General features: G+C 38.9%; 1 protein-coding gene across 6 annotated transcripts; it reads left to right on the forward strand.

The window, feature by feature from the left end:
- Window positions 1–18,020: 18,020 nt before the first annotated feature.
- 5PTASE11 (inositol polyphosphate 5-phosphatase 11) lies at window positions 18,021–21,011 on the forward strand. Of its 6 annotated transcripts, none has more exons than XM_028264789.2 (8): window positions 18,021–18,308; window positions 18,451–18,607; window positions 19,032–19,162; window positions 19,620–19,696; window positions 19,775–19,900; window positions 20,012–20,199; window positions 20,390–20,527; window positions 20,619–21,011. In XM_028264789.2, exons 1-8 carry the CDS (start codon window positions 18,268–18,270, stop codon window positions 20,772–20,774), a joined length of 1,014 nt encoding a protein of 337 aa, XP_028120590.2. In that variant the 5' UTR covers window positions 18,021–18,267; the 3' UTR covers window positions 20,775–21,011. The 6 variants fall into 6 exon arrangements, with proteins under 6 accessions (XP_028120590.2, XP_028120592.2, XP_028120593.2 ...); XM_028264791.2 differs by having other exon boundaries at window positions 18,062–18,308; window positions 20,390–20,519; XM_028264792.2 differs by having other exon boundaries at window positions 18,062–18,308; window positions 20,390–20,507.
- The last annotated feature ends 1,399 nt before the right edge of the window (window positions 21,012–22,410 follow it).

The following is a 22,410-nucleotide window of genomic DNA, read 5'->3' on the forward strand; positions in this document are numbered from 1 at the left end:
AAAAATAAAGAGTGTGGTTGGAGTTGCTCTAATGAACTTTTTAATATTGAATATTGATTGATTGAGATATTTCTCTCTCTAAATTCTCTCTCATTCTTGATTGGGCTCACCATCACTCCTTTTCTCCCATTCTTATTAGTTGGGTCAATATATTTTCATTCCTTCCTTACGAGTACATGAGAGTTTGTGTAAGTGGAAAATTGATGAAATCAGCTGTTGAATGGACAATTTTAAACTTCTTCCCAAATGTTTTATGCATTTCAAGAACAATCTGTTCTTAAAGCTCCTAGAGCCAATAAATGCCCTGTTTTTGGCAAGAATGTCAACTTGACTAATTATATGAATCAAATTTTGGGAAAAATGTATAGAAGTTGGTAGCTTGTAGTGATAAGCCTTCCATGTTTCAAGTTTTTTTTAGGTGCGAAGGAAAGTACCCAGTATATCTACAATCAGTAGATGCCTCATTTGGTCAGGGGGTCATTTTGATCTTGGATAGAGCGTCAACTCATTAGTTTCCTCTCGAGAGATATGTTTGATATAGGATCCAGTCCTTCGCAGCAAAAATCTTGAGTCTTCAATTGGTGCCTTGAATGGGAATTCTTGTGATGATCCTTTGATTGTCGGAAAAGTCTATAGCACATTTTGTTAAAAAATGTACGGTACATAGAAAGTCAATGGCTAAGATTAAGCCACATCATTAAAAGTGACCTGCTAAATAGGTCACTTTTTATAGTTATGAGCCAAAATCATATTTCTTCATAACTATAATCAGATTGATCATAACTTAGTTATAACCACATCTCATAACCAACACCATTTTGTTCATAACTAATATCACATATTTCATAACCATAATCACATATCTCATAACCACATTTCATAACTAACATCACATATCTCATAACTACTAGTCACATATCTCATAATCAACACCTTTTTTTTTTTTAATAACCAATATCACACATCTCATAATCACTAGTCACATATCTCATAACTAACACTCTTTTACTCATAACCACACCACTTTGATCACAACCAATATCACATATCTCATAACTATTACCTACATGAATCATAACCACATCTCATAACCAATCATTTTCAGTTATAACCAACATCACATATCTCATAACCATTAGTCACATGTCTCATAACTAACAATTCTTTTGCTCATAACCACACCACTTTGATCATGACCAAATTCTCATATCTCATAACTACTAACACATATAGCATAACCAAACACCCTTTGACACCGCTTTACTCATAACCAAAATCACATATCTTTTAATCACTAATCAAATATCTTATAACCATTACCCACATATCTCATAACCAACATCACACATATCATAACTACTAATCATGTATCTCATAACCATACTACTTTGATCATAACCAACATTACATATCTCATAACCATTAATCACATATCTCATAACCAAACATCCTTTGACTTATAACTACACCACTCTGCTCATAACCAAAATCACATATCTAATAATCACTAATCATATATTTCATAACCTTTACTCACTTATGTCATAACCACATCTCATAACCAACACCATTTGCCTTATAACCAACATCACATATATCATAACCACTAATCACATATCTCATAACCACTATTCACATATAGAGGTGTAAATTTGGCCCACGAGCTTGCGGCACACCCCAAGTCCAGTCGCACCTTAAGTGGGCCCAACTAGGCCTGGGCCTAAGCCTAACTTAAGACCCTGGGCTATGTGTTCTAGAGCCCGGCCTGACTCTGGTGTGTTATGGAGTGTGACCCATATCGTGAGCTCAACTTGAATTTTTTTTCCCCGTCTGGCCCGACCTAACCCCCAACGGCTCCCTGTCTCCCTGTTAGTGCAACGGTAAAAATTATTATTTTTTTTTTGAAATAGTCATATAACCGTTAATTCCACCAACATCCAATTTTATTTTATTTTTATTTATATATATATAAATTAACCTCTCCCTTCCAAGTCCTATAAATACCACCCCTCTCTCATTTTATTTCTCCCAAACAAATTTGTCTCTTAAACTCTCATTATCTCTGAACTCTCAACTCTCTTAATTAATTTTGAAGTGTCATCCCTAAGTGACAATTACAATTGATCACCTATCTCTATTTTAGATTTATTTTTAGTCATAGTATCTTCATTAAATATAATAGAAATAGTAATATACAAACGATATACATTTTAAAATATCTATACACACACACATATATAATTTAACTAAATTTTAATAAAAAATATGTTGAAAAAAATTATCTATGACGTGATTTTATTTTGTTCTACTAAATAAATTTTATCTCCAACTTTTCTTCTTTTTTTCCTCTACTCTATTTTCTTTTCCTTGATTTGTCCTAGTTGTGCCTGAGCTCTCTCTATTTCTTACTTAGACTTTTCTATTTCACTCAAATTATCGAATGACCATTGTTGATAGTTCTTCTTCGTCGGATTCTTTCTCTCTCTACTCCTGTGTCTCTGCAATAGATCCTTGAACTCGTCACTACTCTCTTTGTCTATTTCAACACTATTCATTTTGATGATATTTCTTTATCTAGTAGATGCATCTATCTCGAAACTCTAGCTCTTTTACATTAATATGTCACACATACACAAACCTTTGGCCGTAGTTATGATTTGAAAGGTTTTGTTATCATCAATTTGTACATGTGTTATAGAATTGTTGAAAAATGAATATTACGCATTTTGTCGTACTATTCTGTTATCTCAGTCCTTTTCATCCCTCAAGCGTCTCTTTCATTCTTTATTGTCATTGTAGATATCTCCGATGTTCCTTATCGGAAACGACAACACCTTTGACGTCATTTTCACAGGCGATAAGCCCATTCAGTCTCTCTTTCTCATATTCCCTTTCCTTTCGCTCTACTAGCTAATCTTTTCTAACTCTCATTTTCTGTTCCATGGCTTTAAGTCGTTGATTAAATTATTTAATGATTGTTATTACATTTTATTTTCTCTGTTTTATGAGAGATCCCAATTGGTGATTCTAAGATTTTTAGTGATTTGTTTAGTCATTTTATGATAATTGTTATGAAACTTCGTTGCTTGATTACAATATTTGTGGTTTATAAAAAATTTAGATATTTTTGCTACATCAATTAGTTGTGTTATTACACATTTTGTGATTGATGTTATGAATTTTTTTGGATTGGTTATGACATTTGTGATTTGTAAAAAATTTAATTATTTTTATTATGGCAATTAGTGGTGCAGTTACGCATTTTATAATTGATGTTATTAAATTTTGTGAGTTGGTTATGACATTTGTGGTTTTTAAAATTTTTAGATGTTTTTGTTACACCAAGTAATGGATAGTTACATAATTTTTGATTAATGTTACGAAGTTTTGGGAATTAGTTACAACATTTGTGATTTTCTATAATTTTAAACAATTTTGTTATGCCAATTAGTGATGGTGTTATGTATTTTTTGTTTTATATTACAAAACTTTGTGACTTGATTATGATATTTGTGGTTTCTAAAATTTTAAATATTTTTATTACGCCAATTAATGATGTGATTATACATTTTGTAGTTGATGAGTAAAATAGTCTTTTTTTATTAATTTTACTTAATAAAAATAGATAAAGGATTTATATTAAAAATAAATAAAAAACTTAAGTATAAATTGACAAAATTATAAATTAATAATTTATTTTATTATAAGACTTTATTCATAAATGTTTTAATTTTATTTTTTATAATGATTATTATATTATTTTGGCCCCATTTTCTCCAAAATTTGGGAAAAAATCCAAATTTTGTCAAAATCAAAATTCCCTCATTAATTGTTTTTGACAAAATCCCTAGACCCTTTTTTTAGCGCAAATGAGAGAGAGAGAGAGTAATTTCTGGACTTGGGGGAGTGCCGCGAGCTCGTGGGCCAAATTTACACCCCTATATATGAGTAGTAGTTATGAGATATGTGATTAGTGGTTATGATATATATGATGTAGGTTATGAGACAAATTGTGTTGGTTATGAGATGTGGTCATGACATAAGTGGGTAAAGGTTATGAAATATATGATTAGTGATTATTAGATATGTGATTTTGGTTATGAATAGATTAATGTAGTTATAAGTCAAACGGTGTTTGATTATGAGATATGTAATGTTGGTTATGATCAAAGTGGTATGGTTATGAGATATGTAATTAGTAGTTATGATATATATGTGATATTGGTCATGAGATATGTGGGTATTGGTTATGAGATATTTGATTAATGATTATAAGATATGTGATTTTGATTATGAGTAAAGTGGTGTCAAAGGGTGTTTGGTTATGCTATATGTGTTAGTGGCTATAAGATATGAGATATTGGTTAGGATCAAAGTGGTGGAGTTATGAGCAAAAGGGTTGTTAGTTATGAGATATGTAACTAGTGGTTATGAGATATGTGATGTTGGTTATGACTGAAAAGGGGTTGGTTATGAAATGTGATTATGATTTATGTGGATAATAGTTATGAGATATGTGATCAATGGTTATGATATATGTGATATTGGTTATGAACAAAGTGATGTAGTTATGAGCAAAATAGTGTTAGTTATGAGATATGTGACTAGTAGTTATGAGATATGTGATGTTGGTTATAAGATATGTGACTAGTGGTTATTAGATATGAGAGGGAAGCTTTTATGTGCACTAGAGCTGAGCTAGGCCAAGGCGCGGTAATGGGCCGTTCGGTGGGTCGCGGTAAAAAAGGCCCAGTGAAAGGACCTTGTGTTTAGCTTGGTCCAATTGTGGTTGTGGTTACCATGGACGGTATGGTAATATTTAGCTCGGTCATGGTATTCAGAACTGAGGTATTTGAGGCTTTTTGTGATGGACCTTACTCTCGTTAGCTCGGTCAAAGCTTACTGCGGTTAGCTCGATCTCAGCGGACCAAACCGAGGTACGAGCAATGAAGAGAAGTACCGAGCTAGTTGGAGCTCGGTCATTTCTGCCACTTAAGCATGGCTATGTTAGCTCGGTCGTTTTGTCATACTACCGAGGTAAAACCATCTCACTTGGTTTAAGCAGTGAGGGGGGTGTTGAAGGATAAGCATTATCTTTCAGGAGTGTGATTCCTAGGAGGACTCTACATGGAGAAATAAGAGTCCTACTAGGATTGGGCCACACGGAACCTATAAAAGCTCACAACATCACCTATGGAGAGGTAACACAACTTTGATTTTCAAATACACAGAGCTTTTATCTATTTGTCTATTTTGCTGACTTAGGCATCGGAGAGGTATCCGGCACACACCCGCCAGCTAGCTCACGTTTGTGTTTTCAGAGAGTAAAGCCTGACGTTTGGAGGAACGCAGACTTGGTCAACAGGATTATACGAGAAGAATTATTTCGTGCTCGTAAAATTGGCGACGTTTGTGGGAAAACCAGAAAGAACAAAACCTCTTGATCAAGTTTTTCCTCTCTAATTGGAAGTAATGGTGTACAATGAAGATTTGCCACAGTCCGCTATCGACGGACAAACCCTAGAGGGGTGTGGGAGGCGTGAAGGTTTGTCTTCTATCCCTCCCATGGCAGATTTAGAACCCCAGTAACAGAACCCCCCGAGGGATGCAAGGGGGAGGCGGGTTAACAGCTCCCGTCGCTCTCAAAGTCCAGAACGATAGAGGCGAAGGATCGACTCTCAAGTTTTGGAAGATCGCGTAAGGGAGCATTACGAGTTAATAAGGAAGATGACGGCAGACCTAGAGTCAATGAAGCGCCAGATAAAAGGAAAAGGGGTGGCGACAGGAGAGGGGCACAAAGATAACACGACCCCTCGCCACTCGGAAGATCGTGGTAGGCGTACCACACCATCGCAATCAGAGAGTAGGAGCCTCAGAACAGGGGACACTCAATCCAGGACTTCCAGGACTCGCTACTCCAGGTCTGAGAAAACGAGAACTGAAAGGTCATATACCGAGGGAAGCACCTATCGACCCTCGCACACACACCAGACGTCATCCAGGCACACGGAGTTGCCTAGATCATCTGACTTGCGAACTGTGCTTGAGGAAAGGACACGATGGAAGGAGGATGTTAGGGCACGCGACCCACACAGAGTCTCAGCCCTTCAGCGGTTGGCCCCTCGGACGCATGGTAGCGTCGAGGTAGGAATGCCAATACCGCGCCCTGCTTATGAACCAACAAACAAAGCGTTAGCAAGGCTTCAGAGCTCGCTGTTCGTTTCGGCAATCGAGAACGCGCCACTACCTTCGGGCTTCAACCAGCCCAAATTCACTACATATGAGGAAAAAACGGACCCCCACATGCACTTAAGCCACTTTTGCTAGGTTATGGCGGTTTATCGGCGAAACGAGGCTTTAATGTGCATCCTATTCCCATCCAGCCTTGGTGAACTAGGTTTAACTTGGTTCGAAAGGCTACCAGAGGGCAGCATTGCCCCATGGGCGCAGTTGGCAAAAGCGTTCGTAACTAGATTCAGGACGAACACCAAGACACCAGTGGAGATCGACCAGCTACTCTCTATTGACATGGGCGAAAATGAGTCGTTGAGGCCTACAACAGTCGTTACTGGGAGACCTTCAACCAGAGAGGAGATTGCCCTACAAATCTCGCCATCGCGCAATACAAAAGGGGTCTACTAGTCGGAAACAAGTTGAGGGACTCAATCACTATGGCGCCACCCCTCACAATGGAGGCCTTGATGGAGCGAGTGCACCAATATATTCGCATAGAGGAGGATGACGTCCGTGCTAAAACAAAATCTGGCACAGCAGCGATACCAGATAAAAAGACTATGGCAAAAGTCAATACGGTAGAACGCCCCCAGCAGGAACGGGTGAGGCAGACGTGCCAACAAAGAGGATCAAGACAAAAGGTGGCTAAGAGTTCGCACTGCCATTACCACGGTGTTCAAAAAACCAATCTACCGAATTCTCAGTGAGATACGAGACGAACCTTTCGTCCGATGGCCAGCTAAATTAGGAGAAGCACAGAAAGACTATGACGAGAGGTCCCGGTGCATCTTCCATGATGAAAAGGGGCACCGCACTGAAAATTGCACGCCGTTGAGGCAACATTTGGAGGAGTTAGTGGCGGCTGGGCATTTGGACCAGTACATAGAAGGAGGAACACAGCCAGCCCCCCAGAACCACAACGTCCCAAACGGGATGCCGGTTGACGCTCCACCTCAAGGCGTAATTAACGTGATACATGGGATATTTGAACCTGAGCAGATATGTGAGCTCAGGGGGATGATCAAAAAGGCTGAGCACTTAAAGGAGGTATTAAGTGCACAATCTGCCATCAAAAAAGGGAAAACAGAGGCCACAAATGTCATATCTTTTCGGACAAAGATTTGGCAAGGATATACTACCCTCACAATGATGCATTGGTTGTCACTCTCCGCGTCAAGGATTTCGACGTCAAACGGATTTTGATCGACCAAGGAAGCTCATGTGAGATAATGTACTACGAAACCTTCAAACAACTGAAACTGGAGGACAAAGACATAGCGCCCGCAACATCTCCCCTAATCGGATTCAACTCAATGCTAGAGTGGCCAGTGGGTAAGATAATCCTCGCAGTCAGAGCAGGAAGCATGATGAAACAGGTGGAATTTTGGGTATTGAAAGTCCCTTCCACTTACAATATAATCCTGGGAAGGACATGGTTGCACGCTATGCGATCGGTAGCGTCAACCTACCATCAAGTATTGCGGTTCCCCAACGAAGCCGGAGTAATTGAAGAGGTCTTGGGAGACCAAATTATGTCCAAATAGTGCTTCGTCGCAGTAAACGGCAGCCGCGCTGCCAAAAGGTATGTACAGATAGTGGAAGAACCTGAGAGCAATGAATCGTTTGCGGATGTTGGCAAAACCGCCGAACAGAAGGCAGTGGAAGACTTGGTACAGGTAAGGATAGATGAAAAAGACCCAGAAAAGTTCTTTTTGCTCGGCTCGTCATTGTCCAGCACTGAGAGAATAGAGGTTATGGAATTCTTAACCTCTAACATCCAAGTGTTCGCCTGGACACCGTATGACATGCCTGGCATTGACCCAAATTTCATCTGTCACTAACTGAACGTCCACCCAACTGCCAGACCAGTTATACAACGCACTCGCAGATCAGCACTCCACCATGCAGAGATAGTGGCGGAAGAAGTAGGCAACCTATTGGAGGCAGGAGCTATCAGAGAAATGCACTATCCCAGGTGGATCTCCAATACCGTAGTAGTGCCAAAGAAGAACGAAAAATGGCGCGTCTGCGTGGACTACAAAATAGTCAACAAGGCATGCCCAAAGGACAACTTTCCCCTACTACGGATAGACCAACTGGTAGACCTGACGGCAGGACACAATCGACTTAGCTTTCTTGATGCGTACAGAGATTACCATCAGATCACTATGTATGAACCAGACCAGGAGGTCACATCCTTTACAACGTGTAGAGGATTGTTCTGTTACAAGGTCATGCCCTTTGGCCTAAAGAACGCAGGGGCAACGTTCCAACGGATGATCACCAAGATGTTTGAACCATTGTTAGGCAGAACAATGGAAGCTTACATCGACGACATGGTGGTCAAGAACAAGGATGAGAAGGACCATCTCAGGTACCTAGATGAAATGTTCCAGATCCTAAAAAAGAACAAGTTGCGCCTAAATGCATCCAAATATGCGTTCGGCGTAGGATCAGGCAAATTCCTAGGCTTCCTGGTGATCAACTGAGGTATAGAGGCAGACCCCTCTCAGATCAAAGCAATCCAGGATCATGAGAGGCCCAACACAGTAAAAGAAGTACAACATCTCACTGGCCTAGCAGCTGCGTTCAACCGGTTCATAAGTCGGTCGTTAGATAGATGTCGACCATTCTTCCAAGCATTAAAGGCCAAGTTTGAGTGGGATGAAGAATGCGACCGCGCTCTAAAAAGATTGAAAGAGTACATGTCTTCTCCACCTTTACTAGTAACCCCAGTACCCGGAGAAGAGCTCTTTTTGTACCTAGCAGTTTCACAACACGCAGTCAGCGTAGTGTTGGTCAAAGCTGAAGGAATCCAACACCTGCTCATCTTTTACGTAAGCAAAACCTTATTGGGCGCAGAAACCAGGTACTTACCATTGGAAAAACTAGCCTTAGCTTTGATGATGGCCTCAAGGAAGCTGTCGCATTACTTCCACGCCCACTCCATAATCGTTCTAACAACTTTTCCGTTAAAAGCTTTGTTTGAGAGGGCGAACTTTTCTAAGCGAATCTTGAAGTGGGCGGTGGAATTGGGACAGTTCGATATCAAGTTTCAGCCCAGAACCGCAATAAAAGCCCAAGCTTTGGCAGACTTTGTGGTAGAGTTCACACCAGGAAGTCATCACATATGCCCTGTTGACTTGACTGGTACAATCGAAATGGGGACGGAAAGTGCTACAAGAAATGCGCAACCCCTAATACAGAATACTCAGCCACATCCCAAGGCATATCGGATTGAGGAAAGTGCAGAAGAGGCAAACCATGCTACACCAAGCAAAGACTCATCAACAAGTAAAAACTTGGTACAGCCAGATAGTAAGGGGCAAACAGTAGATGTGGAATTTGAAGAAGACATCAGCAATACTCACGACCCCAAGTCATCATCCGACCCTTCCACTTGCTGGAAGCTATTCGTAGGAGAGATGTGGAAGCTCTTCGTGGATGGAGCATCCAACAGGCACGGTGCAGGATTTGGCATAGTCCCCATCTCACCAGATGGCTTAATAGTGGAACAAGCAGTCAACCTAGGGTTCCCAACATCAAACAACGAGGCGGAGTATGAAGCGCTCTTAGCAGGCCTAAAATCAGCACTCTTCATGAAGGCCACCAAGCTAATGGTTTACATTGACTCCCAGCTGGTAGTAAACTAGATTTCAGGAGACTACGAGGCAAAAGATGAGAGGATGGCTAAGTACCAAGAGTTAGTCAGAAAGGAGATCATGAAGTTTGAGGCAGTACAGATAAAGCAGATTGGCCGTGAAGAAAACAGTAGAGCAGACGAACTAGCAGGCTTCGCTTCGATGACGGACACATCCATCCCACATCCATTATTGATCGACTTCCTACCAAGACCAAGCATTGAAGAACCTGAAGCAGCAGAGGTATGCTGTGCCAAACTAGACCCTTCATGGATGGATCCCATTATAGTGTTCTTAAAGGACGGCATTTTATCCGAAGAAAAGAAAGAGGCCAACAAAATAAGAGTTAAGTCACAGCGATTTTGGCTCTCACCATCAATGGCCTTGTACAAGAAATCCTTCGCAGGACCTTACCTGAAATGTGTCCATCGTAGAAAGGTCGAGGCATTCTTGTTCGAGATACACGAAGGCGTATGTGGAAGCCACCAAGGAGGAAGATCATTGGCCTACAGAGCAATTTCGCAGGGATATTGGTGGCCTTACATGCAAGCAGATTCAGAGAAGTATGTCAAGAAGTGCGAGAAATGTCAGAAGTTCGCACACCAAATACATTAATCAGCCAGAGAGCTTCTACCATTAACAAGCCCATGGCCCTTCGCAATGTGGGGCTTGGACATAGTAGGACCACTTCTAACGGCACCCGACAACAGAAAATTCTTTCTTGCAGCAACAGACTACTTCACAAAGTGGGTGGAGGCAGAAACACTCGCATCAATAAAGGAGAAAGATGTGAAGAAGTTCGTCTGGCAGAATATCATCACTCGGTTTGACATACCCAAGGCTCTAATATCTGACAACGACACTCAGTTCGATGGCTAAATTTTTAGAGGCTTTTGTGAAGAATACAAGATAGAATTCTACAACTCTACACCAGCATACCCCCAAGCAAATGGCCAGGCGGAAGCATCAAACAAAGTCGTCTTGGATGGATTGAAGAAAATGTTAGAGAAAGCGAAAGGCAAGTGGGCGGAGGAGCTCCCTCATGTTTTATGGGCTTATCGTACCACACCTCGGCAGTCTACTGGAGAAACACCTTTTTCGTTGGCCTATGGCATGGAAGCAGTAATCCCACTGAAAGTCGGCCTTCCCACAATTAGAAGTGAAAATTTTGATCCAGACTTAAATGAAGAAGCCATAGCATTGGAGCTTGACCTGGCAGAAGAAAGAAGAGAAAGAGCATTGGTTCACATTGCCTCATACTAGCAGGAGTTATCCAGAAAATATAACAAGACAGTACATCCAAAGCAATTCAAGATTGGAGATTGGGTGCTGCGCAAAGTAATGAGAAACACCCTGATACCTGGAGATGGCAAGTTAGGGTCCAATTGAGAAGGACCTTACAAAGTGGTTAGATTAGCAGGAAAAGGGGCATACCACTTGGAAGATAAAGATAGCAAGGCCATTCCCAGACCGTGGAACACTGCCAATCTCAAATTATTTTATTTTTAGCTTTTTTTTTAAACGTTCTTGTAGTTTTTCTTTTTTTCAATAAAACAAGTAGTTCTTTTTTCAGCATATATTGTTTTCTTCTCTAAAAATAGTTTTAGTGTACTAGGGGCAATAAAATCAAAGTTGGCCGGAATAACCAACTTTGATCTCTCTTTAGCCAAGATAAGGATCTAGGCTGAAAAAGTTGGCTGGAAAAACCAACACTTCTCCTAAGCCGAGGATAAGGATCTAGGCTGCAGGACGTTTGGCAGGAATAACCAAACACTTCGCTCTAGGTTGGCAGGAATAACCAACTTTGAGCTCTCTTCAGCCAAGATCAGGATCTAGGCTGAAGAGGTTAGCTGGAAAAACCAATACTTCTCCTAAGCCGAGGGTAAGGATCTAGGCTGAAAAGTGGTTGGATGAAATAACCAACTTTTAGCACTCTTCAGCCGAGATAAGGATGTAGACTGAAGAGTGGTTGGCTGGAATAACCAACTTTTAGCACTCTTCAGCCGAGTTAAGGATTTAGGCTGAAAAGTGGTTGGCTGGAATAACTTTTAGTAATCTTCAGCCGAAGTAAAAACCTAGGTTGAAGAGGTTGGCAGGTATGACCAGATAGGTCTCAAGGTTAAAACCGAGATAGGTATCTCTCGGCCAGAAAATGTTATACTTCATTCAGATTACAGTTGGAAAATAAATGCAAGCAAGGAGTAAACCGAAACAACAGTTGAAACAAAAGAAGATTTCATTGAAAATTCAAATCAAGTACAAAGATGGGGCCTTAGCCCGGCTACAGTTTCTTTCCAAAAGCAAAAAGAAGAAAATACAAGATCAAGCAAAGAAATCGTCAAGATCCGCGTCCAAATCAACTCGAAGTCCGGTCTCAACAGGTAGCTCGGTCACGTTGTCTACCAAGTCTTCCACCGGTGGCTCCACCCGAGCTGACTAAACAGCGGGATCATTGACGACAGCCGGGGCTTTGTTGGGCTCAGATTCTTCTTCTTCTTCCCATTCTTGAAGAAAATTTTTGTTGAATAGCTGTAGCATACTCCACCATGTAGCTCGGTATGTAATGTGGGGGAGGCTTTTGGAAGACCTCGATCTCTGGACCATGACCGAGCTGTGCCACAGTCACCTTCCATCTACATTTGAAGAAAATATCCTTTGTAGCTTCGTATTGCTTGATGTAGGTGGCTTCGCCCTCCTTATAACCGCGGTCTTCCGCGTCGTCTGCCTTCTTCTCCAGCTCGGCGATCTCAGCATTTTTCTTTAGCTCCCGCAGATATTTATCTTTTAGCACGGCTGCAGCCCTCTGCTTATCTGCTTCGGCCGAATTGACTAAGCCGGTGAACCGGGCTACTTCGGCTTGCAGCTCAGCCATCTTCTGTTGGAATTTTTTTAGCTCGGCCGATTTAGCATTGGCCTCTACCACGGCCTGTCTCGTGGTCTTTCGAAGCTCTAGCACGCGCTTGTGAGCGATGTGGTTCTTCTGTAAGGCCTGCAAAAGGAGAAAAATAATTTTGAGATGAACCGAGTGAAAATATATTGGAGTTTGGAGAAGGAAAATGAGAACTTACTAGCACCATTGATTTTGTTGCCGAGCAAATGGCCTTCAACTCGGTAAGGTGCTCGTGATGTTCCATATCAGCTGGAAGGCAGACGCTCTTGGCGAGATTAAAGGCCAGCGAATGGTCCTTTTCGGCTACTACTGAGTCAGAATCAGTGATAGCTCAATTTTTGTAGGTGACCTTGGGCACCCATTTTGAGGGGCTAGCCCGGTCTGAATGCTCGGGTTGTGGGCTTGGTGGTGTGGTTTGAGGAAGCATGGTTTCCTCCTTGTCAACAAGGCGTGGCTCGGTTATGGAAGTCCGAGCACGCTTGCTTAGCCTAGATGATGACGGCTGGGAGGTGGGAAGCGCTACCAAGGCTTCATTTGCTTGGCCGGCTGGAGGTAGGTTGGTTTCGGTGATAAGAGCTCTCACTGCTCTCTTTTTTGCCATCTCTTGTTCTGCGGACAACGGGATAAGATTGATTTATGGGAGGGTTGGATCAGGTTCAGGAGAGGGCTCCAAGAGGGAGTCTGTCACCCTGGTCTTCCTCCTGCTGTTGTATCTATAGGTCGGCTCGAAGTTGAGTAGCTCGGCCCAACTTCGATTTGGATATCTTAGTGCGGCGCGAAGGGCGTCAAGGTTGGGGTAGCTGTACTGGGACTTGAGAAAGTTCAAATCTGCATAAAGGAAAAAGACAACGGTTAGGCCGGTTAAAAATGAAATCAATGGTACAGAAAGCACAAAACTAAGCCGAGGTAATTATACTGGCAACTCCTTTGTTCTAGTTAATTCGGTCGCCTGGGATATGGGCCTCATGGTCTTCAAAATTCCTAGAAAGCCAGAAAAAATCGTCGTCTTTGACGTCCTTATCTGGGGTCTTCTTTACTATCTTTTCACGGCAGCGCCTTATTCTTAAATAATAAACCCAGCCGTCTTCGTTTTGGCCTAGAGAGTATTGGTGAAATATCTCGGCTAAACCGAGGTTGAGGCCAAGCCGGCGGTTTAGCTCGGCAATGCCATTTACTATTCTGTACAAATTTGTGGAAAACTGGGTTGGGCAAAGGTTTGTTTGTCTGAGGAATTCACAAAGAAGAGGTTGTACAGGGAATTGAAGTCCGGTTTCTACAATTGAAAGAAGGGTGAAGTGAACGAAGCCCGTCTTTCCCCAAGGTATGGTGTCTAGCTCGGCTAAACTAAGATGGACGTCATCGGGGATATGGTAGTCCCTTCGGAACTCGGCCATAGCCCCTGGTGAGTTTACTAGAAAGCTATATTTACCCATGTGTTCTTAAATTATGTATAAATTAGTTGAGTGCTGGTTCAGTGGTGAGATGACGCTAAGTAGTTCAGTTGAGCGTTCAAAGGAGTGCCTGGCCAACCTAAGTCTACAAAGTGAAAAAGAAAGGTGTTAAGCACAGATCGTTGGACCGTGCTAAAAGAAACAAAGGTAAAATACATGTTGCCTTAAGCTCGGCTATGTGGGATACTATCCATTCTTAGCTCGGTTTGAGCGAATGACTTTAGCCGGGTTGAAGCTTATGGAGCAGCCTCCTTAGTTCGGTTATAACTAAGTCAGGGAGCTTTTTTGGCCCCTAGTTATAGCTCGGTCGGCGGTTGAAGCTTAGCATGCAGCATTCTTAGTTCGGTTTTTATTAAGTGAGAGAGCTGGTTTGAGGCCAAGTGGTAGCCCAGTCTTTGGTTAAGGTTTTCTAGTTCGGTAGTACGCACGCTTAATACAGTTCCTTAGTAAGGCTAAGTGAAACTGAAGGGAAGACCTATTGGAACTTAATCTAGTTCGGCTGGGTGCACACCTTAAGTATAAACAGGCTCCTAGCTCGGTTGGAATTCTATTTTGGATTAAACACATCGTTCTTCAGATTATTCATGAATACAGTGGTTCTATTACATGGTTCTTTCCCAGAAAAATGGAAGCAAAAAAGGTATATGTGTTTTGAAAAGCATACGAGTATTATGCTACGTACTATGGAAACTAGACAAAACAAAAAGGAAATGGATTGAGTTACTTACAGTTTGAAATCGAGAGAATGAAGATCGAGATCGCAAGGAAAAGCTTTGCAGACGCAGTGATGAAGAAGAATGAAAGCTCAGAAAGTAGAGAGAGAAGAAGATGAATAGTGATAAGTTGGTTCGAAAAATAGAGTGAAAAAGGCGGGACTGTTCAAAATTCACGAGGTACGAAGTCGGCGTTGGCAGCTGTACTCAACCAGTAGGGGCCTGCCACGTGTCTATAGAATAGCAAGCGATTCAGATGACAGCGTGATTGAAGAGACGTTTTTTGACCGAACCAATCGGTAGCCCGATGGCATTTTATCTCGGTTGAAAGGCTAAAAGTTTTAGCTCGGCAAGAAATAGGTAATCCCAATCATGCTGCGCAGATGAAATTAAAGGGCAATTGAGAGGGAAGTTTTTATGTGCACTAGGGCCGAGCTAGGCCAATGCGCGGTAATGGGCCGTTCGGTGGGCCGCGGTAAAAAGGGCCCAGTGAAAGGACCTTGCGTTTAGCTCGGTCCAATTGTGGTTGTGGTTACCACGGATGGTATGGTAATATTTAGCTCGGTCATGGTATTTAGAACTGAGGTATTTGGGGCTTCTTGTGATGGACCTTACTTTCGTTAGCTCGGTCAAAGCTTACTGCGGTTAGCTCGGTCTCAGCGGACCAAACCGAGGTACGAGCAATGAAGAGAAGTACCGAGCTAGTTGGAGCTCGATCATTTATGCCGCTTAAGCATGGCTATGTTAGCTCGGTCGTTTTTTCATACTACCGAGGTAAAACCATCTCACTTGGTTTAAGCAGTGAGGGGAGTGTTGAAGGATAAGCATTATCTTTCAGAAGTGTGATTCCTATGAGGACTCTACATGGAGGAATAAGAGTCCTACTAGGATTGGGCCATACGAACCTATAAAAACTCACAACATCACCTATGGAGAGGTAACACAACTTTGATTCTCGAATACACAGAGCTTTTATCTATTTGTCTATTTTGCTGACTTAGGCATCGGAGAAGTATCCGACACACACCCGCCGACTAGTTCACGTTTGTGTTTTCAGGGAGTAAAGCGACGACGTTTGGAGGTGCGCAGACTTGGTCAACAGAATTATACGAGAAGAATTATTTCGTGGTCGTACAAGATATGTGATATTGGGACTCCCAAACTCCTCTGATTTCCTTTGCCTTCTTTTTGGTAACTGGTTACACCGGTTGTCAATTCAAAATTAAATTATTAAAATAATATAGTTATGTGATAGTTATGAGATGATATGGTATGCATATAACCAAGTTATAAGTTAATGTGATAATGATTATAATCTACATGATATTAGTTATAATATAAAATTACATATCCTTATAACGATGTATGGTATCCAAATGTACTATAAGATCACCCTTGACTGCCACAATCAGTTTCCACTTAAATCTCTCTCTCCATCCTTTTCTCAAAATTATTGTTAATCCTCTATATATTTGGTGAATGCTTGATATTGAAGAGGACACTTGTCCTTTTTTTTATCCGTGTTTGAATCTTAAATTTACGAATTTTTTGGAGAGGAAAAAAAAACAGAAAAGGAAAGCTAAATTTCTATGACGGTTCTGTTATTGCGTCACAAGGTTGGTTACCGATGGTACAAGAAACCACTAAAAATACCAAATTAGTGTTGATTGTTTTTTTCTTTTATGAACGTGTTGATTGTTGAACCACCAAACAAAAAGTCACGTAGAAGTTTATGTCTGGTTTTGAATTATTTTCATGTTTTTACCTATAAGATCATGACATGTGGAATAATATATAATAATGCATGGATAATCATAAATGAATAATAGAAAGTTATACCAAAAATTATTTAGCAGTGTTTGAAATTTGAGTTTGTAAAGAAATTTATGGAGGAAAAACAGAAAAGGGAAGGGATGTAAAACAAACTCAAGATCAATTAAAACACTGTTAATCAATGTTTTTAGAGCGTGATTAGAGGTAATTGGCTAAGTGGTTATAAAGAAGGCATTTAGGTATCAAAATGAGTGAGATTTCAAATTCGAATTTATAGAAGGAAAAAGCTTGGGACCCCTAATTTGAAGACTTCTAAGTGTGTGTGATTGGTCCATGTGTGTTTTTGGTTTTTTTTTTTTTGTCTCTCACATAGGATGATGTGGGGGTTGTGGAGGTGTAATTTTTGTGAGGGTCTCAATCATTACTCTTTATAAAAAGACATTGGCCTTCATTATAATCTAATTATTAACGTATTAATTGCTATCTTGATACGAAATAAACTTAAGGGACAAAATTTCACAACTAATAAGCTTAGTATGAGAATTTTCTCTCTCACAAATTTTTACCATTTCTCACAATTTCTCACTCAACTTATAAATTAAATATGAGAAAAAGTTCATTTTTTCATCAGTGGTGCTACATGCATCAATTAGTATACTAATTAGTGTACCAACATTAGCTATGATATTATTATTAACCTCACTCATTAATTATGTTATAAATATCAAAAATCTCTTAAATTATGACACATCATCAATTGATACACTAATTAGTACACTAATTGATGCATATAGTATTATTCTTTTTTCATCATTTCTTATCAATCCTTGCCAAATCATCATCACCCCATCCAAACCGAGAGCATTACTCAACCAAACCGAATAATAAGGCCTCGTTTGGTAATAGATGTTTTTAGTAACTTTTTGATTAATTTATGATGTAAAAAAATTAGTATGTTTGGGATGACTTTTCGATTTTTTACCAAAATATGTGCAAAAAATAGAGAGAAAATGAAATCTTTAACTTTTTAGTATAAATGGTTGGCTATTTAATTTTTTTAATATTTTTTTAGTTTTTAGGCTAAAACAGATCGTTTCTATACTAGGCTTAAATAACACATTTTGGTTCATTGAATACATGCAGTCAACATCACCAGATTCATATTTTCATTTCATTTAAGTTATAATGTAATGCTAACAGTTCACATTCACATTGTTCATTGTATATAAGTTATAAGTTTTAAGTTTTGGGAGTACAGATAAGAGACTAGTTGCTCTCAGTAGTTGTTTTCAAGTTTGATAGGTACAAGTAGTTTTCTACAATGTCAATAACACACAACCTAACCCGTCAAGAAATAGTAGAGATCAAATGGGAGATCTCTCTCAACAACGTTTTGACTTTTCCTTCATATCTTCACCGCCTAAACTCCAATTTTCCATACTTGTGAAATTTAAAAGTCGAAGTCAATGGGCTCTCTCTCTCTATCTCTAAAACATCTGTTTTTTTGTATATCAATATGATTAGCAAGGAAGTGAAGGCTCAAGTGAATCACAAATCAGAAGAATATGAGGAATCTCTGCACTATTTGTATCGGAACTAGTAAAGGGTATATCATATTATCATCATTCATGTTCTTTCTTCTTCAAATTTTCAGTTTTTAAAATTTTAAAACTAGTGTGTGCTTCTGATACTCGGTATTTTTTTTATTATTTCGCAGATATGACAATGGGTTTTGTTGGACTATGCAGAGCAAGATCAAAGTTGAAGAGAAAACCAAAAGGTTTCATGAAGAATGAAATCGGGATTCATGAAGGGATAAAGACTGTAGGGGTGGACAATTATTGTGACTTCTCCAGTAGTTCGGATCTCTGCATTTGCGTAGTCACTTGGAATATGAATGGACAGGTGACCTATTTCTTGCTCAGCAATGGATTTTTTTTTCATATCATCCTTCAAACAAATATGATTTTATATATGGGTAGATATGTATCGAGTTTTTGATCTTTTGATATCGATAAATTCCAATAGCGATGTCAATTTCACCTGCCCCGCCTCGCCCTGCCCTATCTCATGGGCCGCTTCATACTTGTTTTCCCATAGCCGTACTATTAGTACACAATTAATATGGTTCGGCAACTATAAAGTCAATGATTTAAAAAAAAAAAAATTGATGTGGCATCTAATTTTTTAATTCATATTGCTCAATACTTAAAGCTGTGACATAGCAATTGATACTTATTGGTCTCCTTATCCCATTTTTTAAACCTTGGAACTCAACTCATACTTACTAATTTTTGGTCCAATTTTGATTTTTTTGGGGGTGAAGCAGGTCTCATATGAAGACATAGAAGAACTGGTTGGGAGAGACAGGAAGTTTCATCTGCTGGTGGTCGGCCTCCAAGAGGCCCCTCGGAACAATATTTCCAGGCTGTTGCAGGCAGCTCTAGTTGAATCTCACATGTATGTATTACATATTGCAATTTTGTCTTAATCTACTTTCTTCGTTTCATCGCTGTCTGTCAATTCTTAATTTTTTTTTTGTTCTCTTAAATTTTAAAATTTTTTGTTGCTCAATTTTTATGGGTTGTCCATTTCATTGAAATTGAAGTACAAAACAAGAATAGTCGCCATCTTCTATGAAAATTTAGTGCTAAAAGAACAAGAATGTCGTTACGTATGTATGACACTTCACTGTTGTCTGTTCAAATACTATTTGCCCTATCTTGAACACCCTAAAAATTGCAAACTCATCACAACCATATGTGAAGGATATTGTTCTAGCTAGGAAGTTTTTTTTTAATATTTTTTAAGTCTATGTCACAATTTGGCATTTTAATATCTTTAAAAACACGTGGACTTCGCTTGTTATGTCAAATTAATTATTTTATTTTATTTTTCTTCTTTTCAAATTATGAAGCCTGTTAGGGAAAGCCATCATGCAATCTGTGCAGCTGTATGTGTTTGGACTAAAGAACTCAGAGTTGTTCATCAAAGGTGAGATTGGTTTTGAAAATTAATCTTGAAAATAATAATTGCTAACTCTTACGTTTAAATGCGGGAATTAATTTGTAGAATTGAAAATGGATAAATATGCTGCTGGAGGCTGTGGAGGATTAATTAGGCGAAAAAAAGGGGCGGTGGCTATTAGAATTAACTACAATGGAACCCTTATGGTCTTCATCTCTTGTCATCTTTCCGGTAACTCTCTCTCTCTCTCTCTGTGTCTCATATTACACTAGGGATTTGTTTTAAAAAAATTTATTATAATTTTTTTTTTTTTAAATTTTTTTTTTTTTTTTACACATGCAGCTCACACCCGCAACGTGGAAGAGAGAAATTCTCAATTCAGGAACATATCAGACTCCCTCTTCTCCAAAATTTGGAACCCTTTTTCAAGACCTGCCCAAATCACCATATGGCTAGGAGATCTCAACTACAGACTTCAGGGGATTAATACATTTCCAGCCAGAAGTCTAATTCAGGAAAACCTTCACAAAGTGAGTTATTTAACTCACTTTTCATATTATGCAATTTCCCATGGAACTCTACAGTAGTCTGCAGCTAGTCCTAATTGTGCAAACTAAAAACAAATTGCAAAGTTGAACCAGCTCCCATCACTTAATTAAATTTAGAAATATATGCTGCAAAATATATTTTTGATGTTTTGTTTTTCTGTGAACTCTGCAGCTACTCACCGGGAAAGATCAACTCTTACAAGAGGCTGAAAGAGGGCAGATTTTTAGCGGATATTGCGAGGGAACATTAGCATTCAAACCAACATATAAATATGACATCGGAAGTAACAGTTATGACACAAGTAACAAAGTATATATATATGTATCTGTTTTTTTTTTGGTCTTGATTTTTTTTTTTGGGGTGGTTATCCTTCATTGATATGTTTTTTTCTTATTGATAGGTAAGAGTACCATCATGGACAGATCGGATATTGTTCAAGATAGAAGACGTTGACAAGATCAATGCGACTCTACACTCCTATGAATCAATAGACACTATTCGCAGTTCCGATCATAAACCAGTTAAAGCACACCTCTGCTTACAAGTTAACAAGTAGTTCTCACTTATCCACGTCAAATCAAAGCACTTGTTTTAAGTGCTTTTGCGTCTTAAAAGTTGAACTCATTTTTTGTACAGATTAACACTATTGTGCCCTTGGTCGTTGAATGTAATACAAATTCTTAATTGACTGTATGATATTGGGCAATTGGCCTCTGCTAGGTGTGTAAACAATATGGACAGAAAATTTCACATTTTTTTGAAACAGTTAATTTAATTGTGGCCTTGTGTTTGATGGAGAGTTGGACCCTTTTTTTTTTTTGTGTGTGTGTAGTATTGATGGTTAGGTTCTAGCCCGGTATGGTCATGCTTGTCCTTTGTATCTGTTTTGAACTTTTATATATTTCATACGCTTTCCTTCCAATAAAGATGTACATGATCTAATGTAATTGAGAAAAATTGGTTGAAATTTATTAATTTTTAATTAAGTATAATTAATATTATTGATTCGAATTTCTGTACTTAAATGGAAGAAGATCAAAGGCTTTAAGTCTTGTTACAAATAAAACTTTCCCTCGGATTTATATTTTTTGTGAATAATTTTGAATGGAGTTATTTATTGTCTGTATGTACTATTTTATGCTGCATGGATATGCTTGTCCTTTTTAATAACTGTCTGCTCAATGATGTATAAATAGAAATTACATTGGAATGTGAGTTGTCTTTTTGATATTTTAGTTTTTTTAGTTTAGGTTAAAAAGTCTTGATTAGAATAATTTTTTTGGTTTTATTGACTTTTATAAGAGAAAAAATAAAATAATTATAATTTAAATATGATATTTTATTTTATTTTACCATTTTAAGACTATTTTTAACTCCAGATTGAAATGCGAAATGGCTGAAAGGAACAGAAATTACAGAAAGTGGTTCCTTTACCTTTTTAAAAAATTTGAAATTTGGCAGTAGATGACAACTCCCTTCTTTGAAACTTTAGAAAAGTCAAAAGGCCTAAAAATAAAAAAGGAAAAAAAGAAAAGAAACTTTGTGGGAACAGATAAATTAGTAATGATGTCTTTCACTCCATGCTTGTTGGAGGGAAAAATGATTAAAAAAAGTTTGTTTATTGTACACAGACTCAAAGCGGTGTAAGACTCAGTTTTATATGAGAGATATGTTTGATTTTGTCATTTATTTTTATATTCCTAAATTTATTCTATTTGTTAGTGTAAAATATGTTATCCTCACTAATATTATTGGTGCGTTATAATGAATCAAAAAGAAAACAGTTACCCAGGATCAATTCCCAACATTAGAAAGTAATCCAATGCAACATCAATAAATCTAAGCCACCGTTTGAGAAGTGGGTTAACTTTTTGACTTTTTTGACTATATTGATTTTTTTTATGAGAGAAGAGTGTAATGATTATGGGGTTGGATGAGATGTTTTGTCTGTTGTGGCTCATGAGCCTATTCTGTCTTTTATGGCTCATTGAGCCAAAAAAGCCCAATGAGCCCTTGCCAAACCAACCCTAAGTCACTAATTTGTTGGGCAGGAATGGGAGCGCAAAATCTATATACTATATATTAAGTAAAAAGAGATTTCTAATCCTTAAGGTCAGTGAGAGTTCTAATATTTTAATTTTTAATTTTTTTTAAAAAAAAATTAAGCTCAGCATTTATTAACGTCTCTCAAT

This window comes from Camellia sinensis, chromosome 3 (assembly GCF_055761805.1).
Source record: "Camellia sinensis isolate YWXY chromosome 3, ASM5576180v1, whole genome shotgun sequence".
Classification (NCBI taxonomy): Eukaryota; Viridiplantae; Streptophyta; class Magnoliopsida; order Ericales; family Theaceae; genus Camellia; species Camellia sinensis.

What these genes read in the sequence shown, in the direction of transcription:
- 5PTASE11 (XM_028264789.2), top strand. Translation starts at nt 18,268, where the DNA reads ATGAGGAATCTCTGCACTATTTGTATCGGAACTAGTAAAGG. An exon ending in GCTCTAGTTGAATCTCACAT is followed by an intron (nt 19,163 to 19,619) that starts GTATGTATTACA and finishes CAAATTATGAAG; the next exon opens with CCTGTTAGGGAAAGCCATCA. An exon ending in CATCTCTTGTCATCTTTCCG is followed by an intron (nt 19,901 to 20,011) that starts GTAACTCTCTCT and finishes TTACACATGCAG; the next exon opens with CTCACACCCGCAACGTGGAA.